The sequence below is a fragment of the Lissotriton helveticus genome, chromosome 3_1, assembly GCF_964261635.1.
Source record: "Lissotriton helveticus chromosome 3_1, aLisHel1.1, whole genome shotgun sequence".
NCBI lineage: Eukaryota > Metazoa > Chordata > Amphibia > Caudata > Salamandridae > Lissotriton > Lissotriton helveticus.
Genome location: NC_136061.1, coordinates 1579111987 through 1579124754, shown reverse-complemented (window position 1 = coordinate 1579124754; position 12768 = coordinate 1579111987). Strand labels below are relative to the sequence as shown.

At 45.6% G+C, this 12768-nt stretch overlaps 1 protein-coding gene across 1 annotated transcript in view; it reads left to right on the top strand.

The window, feature by feature from the left end:
* Positions 1–12254, top strand: part of LOC144823646 (nicotinamide N-methyltransferase-like) — a 153882-nt gene extending 141628 nt beyond the window's left edge. Inside the window, exon 3 of the mRNA XM_078682334.1 lies at positions 8370–12254. Within this exon, the coding sequence (XP_078538460.1) occupies positions 8370–8808 (439 nt within the window). The 3' untranslated portion in view covers positions 8809–12254. The remainder of the gene's footprint in view (positions 1–8369) is intronic.
* The last annotated feature ends 514 nt before the right edge of the window (positions 12255–12768 follow it).

Sequence of the window (12768 nt, the reverse complement as noted above, 5' to 3'; positions counted from 1 at the left end):
ACAAAATGCAAGTGTTTCAAACACTCCTGTCTGCTCCACTAGAGGAAATAATGGATTCAACTCACTCAGAAGATTCAATAAACACGACAAGGCAATTTAGTTCTAAAACAAACTCTAAGTGAAGTTTTGACCGGCGCGACCTCACTCTAACTGTTACAACTGTTCCCTGCGCACTGAGAACACTTGCACTGATCATGATGCCTTAACCTCACAAATAGAAAGATTCCTTCACTTAGTGGTACTGCCGACCATGTCTCACACACAGACCCTTCAAAGCCACAGAAGACAGACTTACTCAGTATATACCACACTGAGACCACCTGTAGGTGTATATCCTGGGATCTTTAGCCACTTCGGACTCGATAACAACTTCATCTTTACTGCACAAAGCGCATCACTCAAACATAGCTTTACACACTTCCCATTCCCTCACACAACCATTTTATCACAATCTAAGCTTAAGCAATAGCAACGCGCAACCCTATAATACTCACATAACTGTTTTTCAGACTTCTTTGTTTCCCTCCAATACTAGTCCTTGGTCACCTTCAACTGAACATAAAGTTTTGGATTCAGTCAAATTTTAATCAGGATCTTAAATACGGATCTCAGCAGGGATTCCCTTTATATTCTATCTTAGTAGGGTCCCCGCTATATTCTAACTTTTTCAGGTAGGAAACCATCCAACACGCTACCATAATTGCCATAACGTTACTAGGCCCATATATTTTGTACCCTTTTTGTTAATTATCTTATTTACCAGTCAGAGTCTCACACTTCTCTCTATCTCAAGGCTCTCTGATGGATCTTGGTTTGTTTTGTGCAGAGAGGGGTTGGATATAAAGGGTCCCAACAGTCATCCAATGAGGGCCAGGAATTTTATAACTGAACTACAATCTAAAAAATCAAACTAATTTAATTGCTCTCACAACAATACTATAAAGATAAAAGATTATCACAGCAAGCCCAAATCTCCTAAAGAAACGGAGGAGAGCCAGAATCATACACAGTGGGAGCTCATGTAAAGCTATGTAGAATACCAGCTGAGAATTTCATGTTCTGATTTCTATCTAATATGATCCCCTCTAGTCATTAGTTCCTAATTAGGAATGCACATTCAATTAAAGAAAAATAATCATGATACCTGAGTCATTATGGTAATTTAGTTTATTTTATTAGAACTTCGGGCAACAAGTGCATCAGTAACTCAGGTAAAAGTTAAGTCAGATTCTAGTAAGGCATTTGAAATAAAATACTAAAGCTCAAGAGTTCAGGAAGGGACAGGAAGCATGCCAGTTCAAGTAGTCTCCCAATGAAGGAAAAGACCACTTAGCACACACATCATATGTTTCCATTCGTAACGGAAGCCAGGTGTGTCCGCATTTTGCAAATCAAGATTAGACAGGAAAGTTCAGCTAATAAGTAAGTAAGGAGATGGCGAGCAGCTCATTTGTCACCATCTAACTCCAACAGCCGCTCAGCTCAGCAAACCAACCACTGTCTGTTAAATTGAGCAATATTAATATTCTAGAAATTCTGGGAATGACACCTCCAGGAATTACCTGATATGGTCAAACCACTCAGTCTATTGGTCAGTTCGTATCGGATGGGTGTCAGGTAACATAAAGAAGACAAATTGTAGAGGCAAAGGTTGGACAGTTACGTAGTTCTTAAGAAATCCAGAGGCATATGTACAATGAGTTAAGGCGGCGTAAGTGGCTCTTTTCTGCCGCAAATGCAGTGATATTTCTATCGCACTATTAACAAGCTGTCGCTAACAGCCGTTAGCGGCAGCTTTCTGGTGAAACTAGCTAATGACATGCAAGGTAGGCTTCCCTGTGCAAAAACGCACCCTAATGCCTGCCATCAGGCAGGCCGAAGGTGCTGACGCAGTGCCGTTCTTGAGGGGCACCCGGGTGTCGGCGCAGTTGGAGATCCATCGGTGGCGGTTGTGCACTGCAGTGTCATCATTTGCAAGCGTTGGCGGAGGGGTGGTGCAGAGGGAGTTGATGAGACGTTCTTCGGTGGCCTTGATCCAGCTGCGAGGGGGGGGCGATGATAGCTGTGGTGTCCGGTGGGCAAGGTGAAGACGTGATGTATACAATGATGGACGTCCAGGAGAGTCCGGTGTTGTGGCTGCAATTGAAGTTCCCGCTGGGGGAGGTGACGTGCTCGACTTCTTGCGGTGACTTGCTACTTGCGTCTGATGTTGAGGACCTTCCCCATGAGTGGGTGGTGTTCTGGCCACAGGGGTTGTCCAGGTGGAACTTGAGTTCACCGAGTAGGATGTCGTCGGTGTATGGGAGAGCCTGGGGTGCAATGTGGAATACAATGGTATTGGAGAGCGGGGGACCTGGCCCGGCGGGCCTGCACATGTGGGTGTCGCAGAGGATGTGCTTGGGATTGGTCTGAATCTGGGAGTTGAGGTGGACCATGGTCGCCATTGGGTCATTAGAGTGCGTGGTCAGTCAGGGAGTACTTTTGTAGGTGATGGCAATGCCTCCGCCTGGACGGTAGGGGTGGTCCTTGCGGGTGATACTGCAGCTGTCAGTGATGGCAATGGCAATGTCTGGTCTGGAGCAGAGGTTGGTCCTGGCAGGCGAGTTGGCATCCATAGTTGACGGCGATGAGGATGCTGGCGTCGTAGTGGTGGAGTGTCCAAGAGGAAGAGTCCTTGGTGCTGAGTGTCCAGGGGCAGATGGGTGCAGACAGGCTTGCCTATGGCTTGCCTTTGGCATGGGAGATGTCCATTACAACGCAGGCAATACATTGTTAACGCAACACCGACAACGCAGGTGCCTTTACATCGCATTTGATTACAATGCATTGTGAGGTCAGTAGTGGGGTAATTTTAAGTTTCTCAGGTGGGTTTGGGTTTCAGATGTGAGATTTGAAATTTGGGGTGTATTCTGGGGTAATATTTGAAAATCGGGGTGCGTTTTGGGGTCAATTATGAAAATGCAGTTGTGCATTTGGGTCAAATGTGATTTTTAGGGTGTGTTTTGAGGGCTCAGAAAGGAATTTTAGGGTTTACGATTTGGTTTGGAGTGCAAAGGTTAGTTTTCAGGTTGCACTCACTGAAGTGGCAATAGTAATTTTTACATCTCCGCTATGCAACACCTTCCCTACTGTTGCAATATGCCTAGTATTAGTATGCATTGAAATGGAATGCGATGTAATGGCATGCGTCGTAACTACGTATGTACCTTTGGCACATGAGTGGTATGCCCGCTACGCATGGGTGCACAGCAGCGGCCATTGGGAAGTGCTGGGGGGCCGGATAGCTGGGAGGTGGTAAATGCAGCAAAAAACACTGGATCTAGCGTGGACGTGGGGGGGTGTGTGTGAGCGTGTGTTGTAAATATTTTAATGAGGGAAGTCTTACCTCGAATTCTGGTCCCGTGTCTTTGTTGCTCCTGCTCGCCTGCGTCTGCTACCAGGAACAGGAAGTAGGCAGCCAGGCTCCCTCCCCTGAGCCAAACATGACGCTGTGATGCGGCGGTGGGATTGGTGATTGACAACAGGACACAGCATTCAGCTCCACCGCATCCTACGTCCAGCGAGGCATCCAGGCTCCAGGTGCAGGTTAAGTGAGGCATCCAGGCTCCATACTCAGGTCCAGCGAGGCATCCAGGCTCCAGATGCTGATCCAGTGAGGCATCCAGGCTCCAGGCACAGGTCCAGCGACACATCCAGGCTCCAGGTGCAGGTCCAGTGACACGTCCAGGCTCCAGACTCAGGTCCAACGAGGCATCCAGGCTCCAGATGAAGGTCCAGTGAGGCATCCAGGCTCCTGGCGCAGGTCCAGCAAAGCCTCCAGGCTCCAGGTGTAGGTCCAACAACACACCCAGGATCCAGACACAGGTCCAGCAATGCATCCTGGCTCCAGATGCAGGTTCAGGGATGCATCGAGGCTCCAGGCGCAGGTCCAGCAATGCATCCAGGCTCCAGATGCAAGTCCAGCGACGCATCCAGGCTCTCATCCTGGATGTTGGGTGGCTCGAGGTGAATCTGACAGTGGGCCTCCAGTATGTAAATAATGAATTAGTTTCAACGTTGGGCTACCCAGGCCTTGTTTTTATTATTTTTATCTTTAATAATTTTAACCTTTGGATGTAACCAATTGAATAATGCATTTGATGTACTTTTCATGCACTTTATGTTTCATTCAATCTCGTAATCTGCAAAGTATGAGAAAAAGCGTACATTGTACTTTTATGGTCATAGGTCCAAATAAAGTTGCTTGATTGATTGACATTTAATCCCAATTATAGACTTTAAGCCCTCACTGTGTAGCCACATAGGTCACACTGTAATCTGAGGATTTGGATGATGCTAAATCTTCATTATTTACCAGGCATCTAAAAAAGGTCTAGCACAGGGAATTTTAAATATTTGGCTCAGTGCTCTGGCAGTCTCAAGAACCTACCACACAGGGGTTCCCCTAACAATGCATGCATGCTGGTTACTTTGCATAGAACAGGTGCATTCACATAAAAAACTAGGTGCTGGAGTTTTGAAGTGGACCAATGACTATCTTGGGGTGTTTGTGTAAATGTATTTGTAACATTCTCAAAACAATAAAGGGTGACTGTTAGAATTGGGGGTCTCTGGTTGGCACAGGTATGCACTTGTGACAAACAGGGACCCTCTCCTCTAGTCAGGGTAAGGGACTCACTCCTCAGAATAACCCCTGCTCACCCTGTAGGTTGCGTGGTGCGAGCAGACAAGGCTAATCCTCAGGGCACTAAGTCAGTTAAGCATTTATGACCACATACAGTAAAATCACAGACCCACCACAAATGGACACCAGGCGTAAGATTTGTATCAAAAATACGTAGACTTAATGTAAAAATATGATACGTGCAAGATTTATCATAAGACCCATATAACTTCAGGAAAGGAGGCCACAGTACTTTTGTTTGGAACAGAGTTCTTTAAAGTTCTTGATTTCTGCTTATTCTACAAGGTCCATTAATTAAAACACGGTCCCACCCTTACTCAAGCGGATCCTGATCTCGTGGCACAGTTCATAGACAGTCGTGCACTGCTAAGCGCTCTGGCGTACTCCATGCGGGGAGACCAAGAAAGCCCTATTGATGCTCACGCGCCTCGCGGTACGGGGCGTGCGGCGCGGCAATGTTTTACTAAAGGGTATGAGTCGCAGGGCGGCCATGCGACTCGTTTGTGGTTTAAAATAATGCAGGGAAAACAAACGTTGCGGACCCAGAGCTCGAATGGCACTGTACCTGGTGTCTTAGGTTCTAGACGCGGCATTCAAATCCACACAGCGTAATTCCCGAGGGACGAGTCGTACTCTTCCAATAAGCGTCGGTGGTTGCCGCGTACCTTCGGGTCTGTTGGGGCTTGATGCTTCCGGGCAGGCAGGCGCGGCACAGGGCCTCCAGTACGGACTGTACTGGGGGGCTCTTCAGGGTGCGGCGCAGCCAATTCAGATGCTGGAGGGCAAAGCTGGGCGGCCTGGTACGTTTCAGTGTACAGGCCGTCCGGGGCGAGAGATCGCGCTCCGATCTAACTCCGGCGGGAGGGGTGAGGGGGTACACAACGCGCTCAAGTAGCGGGCGAGGTGACAGGGGAGCGGGTGGCCCGGCACAGTGTGGAGAGAGCGGCTCGAACTCGAGCGGCTCTCAGTGGGCAGGGGCGGCCAGGCTCCTGGGTGTCACGGCCCTAGGAGGGGGCGAGGGCCCCAGATGTCACAGCTCCGTCCGGAGGGAAGCACACGGCTTTAGCAGCAGACGGGTGAAGGTAGAATGTGCCCAATGGTCCCGGGGTTCAGGTCAGGGGGCTAGCACAAATATAACAAAGTCCTTTCTGGTCTTTTCCTCTCCTTCCTCAGCAAGGCACCACTGCAGGCCAGTCCTTCAGGTCAGGGACAGTCTTTTCTCCTTCGGCTTCTCTGGATCCTTCTAGTCGGGCAGAGGTTCTTCGTGGTCAAAACAGGATCTGATTTGTTAGGAGCAGAACTCCTTTTTTATACACAGTTTCTTTTGTCTTTTCAGGCCAGGGGGGCCTTTGAATAGTCCAGTTCAGCTGTGGAGCACTTTGTTTTGCAGGCTCTGGCTTCTTCTTTCAGAGAGCAGGGCAGGGACATCAGACGCTCTCCAGGGGGCGGAGCCAGCATTGTGGTGGCAGAGCACAGCCCTATTCAGAGTCAAGGGACACTCCTCCCACCTATCCTGGGGGTAATCCCTCTATTCACCACCTGGCAGCCCAGACTGTCCCCTGGAATTCCCAAGCCCTGTCACTCACAGAACCCAGACAGCAGATACACATCCTAGCAGAGGCGTGCTGAAATGGTCAGGCATGCAAATGCTAACTTTCTAAAAGTAGCATTTGCAAACACAGGATATTAAAATAAACTTTACTAAAAAGAAGTATTTTATTATTCTGAGTTCAGGGATACTAAACTTTACTTTCTACCATGTTCCCTGAGCCTGCTGGGATTATAGAGTGTAATAATTCCAGCAGCCCATTGTGGCCTATGAGAACAGGTAGCCTTACAATAGTGAAAAACGTAAATGTAAACGTAAACGTAATTCACTATTAGGACATGCCACACACATCAGGGCTTGTCCTACCTTTCGCTTGCAATGCACCCTACCCTGGGGCCTACCTTATGGGTGACTCACATGAAGTAAAGGGAAGGTTTAGGGGCTGGCAAGTAGGTGCACTTGCCCAGCCAGCATGACAGTACCAGACTGCACGTAGGTTCTGCAATGGCAGACCTAGACACATTTTAAAAGGCTGCTTCTGTGGGCGGCGCAACCAGCGCTGCAGGTCCACCAGCAGCATTTGTATTTACCAGCCCTGGCACTCCTGGTGCACTTTACTGGGGACTGACAGTAAACCAAATAAGCCAATCATGGAAATCAATTATAGGTACACTTTTCATAGGGAGCACTTGCACTGTGGCACTGATTGGCAGTGGCACAGTGCCCTCAGCAGCTAACACCAGCAAAACATTTGAGGCACATCAGCAAAAAGTGGAAGGGAGACTCACGCCAAGGTGCCAGGTCTAACAGTGACATTCTTCAGATCAACGGGGAGGTGGAGAGGCACATTGTAGGTGAACCTACGGGAGTTTCCTTTATTACAGTGTGACTGCAGGGATCTCCTAAGAACCCCCCCCCCCCCTCCCATGGGGCAAGTCAACCTTATTGCAGGGTCCTTGGACCCACCTAGTGGAGAGTGATAGGATTACTCCCACGGAGTGGCACTGCCAAAACAGTTGGTAAGATTGGAGCCCCCCCTTTTCTATGCTTGGTCCTGACGAATGCCATGTACCCATATGGACAGAAGGCAGAAACATGTTGACCTTTTTCTACAAACTTCACAGCGGTGATGGGAAGATAATAACCTTATTCACCGCACTTCTGATTTTAATTCCACACAGTCTCCCTTTTGAATAAAGGATTTATGGGGGCACTGGGATGGCTTTTTAATTCACTTTCTTTTCCTGGGCCCCCACTCACTTAGAAGTGCATCCCTGTCTCCAGGTGCATGCCCGCCCTCCATCAAACGCGGTTTTTGGAGGGCGAGGACTGGCAGATGATGAAGCATGACTCCGGGTGGAGTGTGATGCCAGTCCATCACTTTTCGTGAGATGCCCAACTATCCTCGGGCACCTCACTTTTTATGATTTGGTCTTAATCTGGAAAGGTCTCTACTGTGTTTACTACATTCTTCAGTACATCTGAAACCCTAGGAGGACTCATTGGGCTCGAGGTACTTGACACAGAATATTCTAGCTGACCAGACAATATATTGATGTGTTCCATTAAGGATGCGCCCAATGAATGCCGTCTCTAATGTACATGTTAACAATGCAGAAGTTGCCATGCAACAGGAACTCGAGATATATTTTACAACCACTGGCAACCTTTAGTGACCTATATTTCCAGGTACGACAAAACAACAATGTGCCCACCTTGCCTTAGGTCCCTGGAATTGTTCCTCTAATTTTGTAGCAGTAAGCAGGCACTACATGATTCCATAAACCAGGAATAAATGACTAGATTTAGACTATTTGGTTAACGTTTTTCCTGTGACTCCCATCAAAATGATAGAATGTTGAGATCTTAAAATAGTTGTGCTTTCTAAGTTCTAATAGTTTCTAGTATGGTTCTTTTCACTGAAGACTGGCTTTCTGTACATTAAAATCCTAATAAATAAGTAAATGAATACAAAAAAGGTCAATAGATTTATCCAATTTAGAATAGCTGGGCTTATTCGTGTTCTACTAAGCTAGCTCATTGGAAGATAATGGCAACCACCCCAAACAAATAACATATATTTTTTGTGATATATACTTCATTAAATAACTCTTTGCCTGTGTTTCTTTTTGTTAGGGAAAAGTGGCTGCAGAAAGAAGAGAAGTTACGAAAAAGAGTCACCCGTGTTCTAAAATGCGACGTTACACAGAAGTATCCATTGGACCCCATTGTGCTGCCTCCAGCCGACTGCCTCATCACATCCTTGTGTTTGGAAACTGCATGCAAAGACTACGAGGCCTACTGCACTGCAATGAAAAACATCACCTCGCTTTTAAGAACTGGGGGACATTTAGTGATTGTAGGGGTTCTAGGTGATACGTTCTACACAGTTGGGGGTCAAACCTTCTTCTGTTTGGAACTGGATGAGGATTCAGTGAAAAAAGCAGTGATTGGAGCAGGGTGCACCATCACAAAATTGAAGATATTTACGACACCTGAAAACGATCACCAATCTCACCTTACTGATTCCTATGCAAATTTCTTTCTGGTGGCATGCAAGGACGGAGCCATGTAATTTGAATAAAACAGAAAAGTAATACAAAGGTATAATACAACAGCACTTAATTTGGCAAGTGTTTGCTGGTGATCAGCACCAGCCCTTAGGGCTCGATTTAGGGTTTGGCGGACAGGGTACTCTGTCAGAAATGCAAATGATTACCCTGTGCGCCAAACCATGGGTTCACCTGTCTCAATTGGAGCCAGGCAGACCTTAAGGGGCATATTTACGAGTAGAGTTGGGTCCCTCTTGCTCCAGGCAAGGTGGTGCAAGCGCGTCGCAATTCCTAAATGAGATTTACGAAGCCACACATGGCCACTTTGCGAGGTCCTGAGAGGCTCCATAAATCTGGAGCAAAGCGACACAGCGCAATTCGTTGCAATGCCTTACTCTGCACAAGGGGGGCATTGCATGTGTGTTGCGTGGGTGTTTCCATGCAACTCCCATGGTTTGTAACGCTTCCGCGGATTTATCAGAACTGGTAAACCTGGGAATGTACCAAAAAGATAGGCCTTCCCTGGTGGGACATAACGAATAGAAATATCTTTATTTCTCCCCATTACTTCCTCTTTTTATGTGTTCTACATTCTGCAGCACACATAGAAAGAGGACTATGCCTCTCCTGATTGTTTTTGTGCAGGAATATGCCCCTTCCCGCACAAAATTCAATCCTGCATGCAGCACCACGGTGCAAGGGTGCCAGCATTGGTGCTATGCTGCCAAACGTAAGCAAGCACAGAGGAAAATTCAGGAATGCACTGTATTGTCTTAGAGAACTTTCCGCCATTTCCCTGTCACACTGTGTAAGGCAGCAAGGTGACTTGCCGTGCTGCACTGTGTGGCAAGTTCATAAATCTACCCCCCCCCCCAAGTAGTTCTTAGTTGACAAAACCCCTGGTGCCTCCCAGCAATGGAAACGTTCCTCCGACAGTCCAATGAAGTAGGAAGGAATGGTCTGTATTCATCTTTTTATCTTTGTCTGTCAGGACCAGGAAAAACCTGGAAGCGTGGGGCAGAAATATATATATGACTCGCACATTGTTTGGAGAAAGATCCCAGGATGTAGGGGGTCATTGTTCTTTTATTTTCCTGAAACAAACTCCCATTTTGGAGTTTGTTTCAGATAGGCAACCACTTTTAAAAGGGTTGGTGAAAAGCCATCAACTGATCTTTTTGTACATCGAAAGGAACCATCATGGCCTTATTTGCCTTCAGAGTACAGAGTAGGAAGCGACAACATTTGACAAACAGTAGTCCATCAGAATGACATGATGAGGTTTTTATTTCTTAACACTGGCATTTATTTCCAACAGTCCGCCACATGATGGCACTGTCTGTCCATATTAGAGAAGAGCACATCAGCAACAGTGGAAAGCAATTCATTACACAGTAAACACATATTTATACCACCTCACCCAGGCCATTCTCACAGCTTTGGCTGACATGGAATCATCCCAGTTGCCACATTTGTTGGAGTGCGATGGAAGTAGGTATCATTTCCACTGGCACTTGGCAGCACTGACTGAAACAGTGGTGCAGACTGCAGTGACCTCCATATAATACCTTGGGCCCCAGCGAGTAAAAGCGCTACACTGCATACCTGGTATACCACCTTTATAAAAAAGAGACGCACCTTTCAAAAATGTGACCCCACTTTCCATACAGCACTTTTGTGTCATTTGTCTTTTTTTGCTACAAAATCAGAATCATACTTTTCCTGCTATGATTGTAGAGATGTCTTTATCGCTTTTGGTGTCCCGAAAAGCTCCAAAAATACATTCTTAAATGTAATCAAGGAGCATATTACCAAGGGCCTTATCGCCGCTTTAGCGGGAATTTTTCCCACTAAAGCGACGATAATTTTATCGCCCTATTACCTAGCTGTCGCTAACACCAGTTAGCGACAGCTAGTAGGAGATAGCGACCATCTTGGGCCCCGCTTTGCATGTCAGCGATAATTATCGCTAATAACATGCAAAGTGGGCGTGCCAAGATGTTAGCGACTGGAAACAGTCGCTAACATCACTATCCCCTATTACCAACTTTTGGAAATAATCCCGCTAAGCGCGATTATCTCCAAAAGCTAACGCCTGCCCAGAGCAGTTCTTAGCCATGTTATCCAATGGTAGGTGGATAACATGGCTAAGAGCATTTGCTCAGTAATGCATGAATATCGCTGACTTTTCAGCGATATTCATGCATTTCGACCGATTTTTATCGCTTAGGAGATAAACCTTGATAATATCAAGGCTCCTAAGCGATAAAAATATGCGAAGCTCGGCGATATTATTTTGGCCGCTAACCAAGCTTAGCGATAATTATCGCTATAGCTTGGTAATATGCCCCCAAGTTTCTAATTGTCCATACGAACGTACACTACCCTAACCTCCAGCTGACAACCCTTAGGAGTATGTGCCTCCGAAATATACATTAGTCCGTTAAAGGCTTTTACCTTCATATTTTTCACCAGGTAAAACATTTTACCCGGAATTGGAAAAAATGGCTTTTTGTGCACCATCTAGGAAATAACGGGAGTGAATAGGGAATAAGTTTACCCATGTAATTTCCACACTCAAACCATCCTTTTTAGAGAGTAGTACTCTGTATTTTCTAGGGTCAAAAATCCCCTAACTCGAAACTTGTTACTGTTGAAAAATCTGACATGTACATTTTTCGGAAACCAGTACGTTTCACACAATCAGTCAGTCTGACATGTGGAACTACCGTTGAATTGAGGGGTATCGACATGTTGTGAAAATAGTTTAGGGCATATTATCAAGACAGGAGATAAAATGATCGCCTCTTTATCTGCAGAAAACTGCCGATAAAGCGGCGATAATGGGCTTGATAATATGCTCTATGGAATTCCAATCGAAGCCCATGTTAGATGTGAAGATTTCTAACATGGGCTTCGATTGGAATTCCATAAAGCATATTATCAAGCCCATTATCGCCTCTTTATCGGCAGTTTTCTGCCGATAAAGCGGCGATAATTTTATCTCCTGTCTTGATAATATGCCCCTTTGTTTTTAAATTAATACATCCCGATTTCCTGCTGTCAATTCAATATATTCTGCTGTCACCGCCGATTCTGTCATCAATGATTGGCCATTTGGGGCTCGAATGTTGAATCTGAATCATCTGTCATCCGCCTTGCTGCTGCAGTCTTTAATGCTTCGGTGCTTTGAACAACAGTGCACCACGTTTGGTGACGTGAAAAAAAAGGCTCACTATTCGAAGAAGATACAATTACCTACTGACAAAAGCTTAATAGAATGCCCCTTTAATGTACTCATTGTTATGGATTTCCAAAATAGTGTACCCAAAGGCAGAGCAAATTCGGTGAGTTTTCTACCTGAATTTTCTTCACTGTGTTCTCTTCTTTTATCAAGGATTGTTACTTGTTAAAGGTGAGATTTCTTGCTTTCAAAATTCAGTCTATAATAAAATAAGTTGAAAAAATCTCCTTCTTGTTTAATCATATATAATCTGACTTTGGGAGACAATTAATACATATTTATAGAATGATATTAATAAAACAATCAAGTGTTTACTATTGTGGATACCATTAAAAGCAAAACATCAAAAATGAAAGAAATATGCTGTGCAAAAGAAAAACTTTTAGCTATTCTTCCTAGAAGGACTTGAAACAGCAGATAATCAATTCACTGCAATGATGTCGACGAAAGGCACACTCTGTACATTTTCTATAATGCAGCAAGGGGAGGAGAGAACAAGGGTGCTATGTGAAACACTATAAACGGCATCTGACAAACAGGTTCCTATCAATTCTCGTTGGAAGATTATGAAAAGACCATGTAGACCATACAGTGGGTAAAGTAGACAGCTGACTGCACGAAACATGCAGTTCTCGATAGTCCATACCAACTTACAACGAGGCTATGCTTGCTTGAGCAGTCATGCTGAAAGTGCAATGTACAACATTGTAATACAAAATAGCAGTAAGTTTAAAATGAT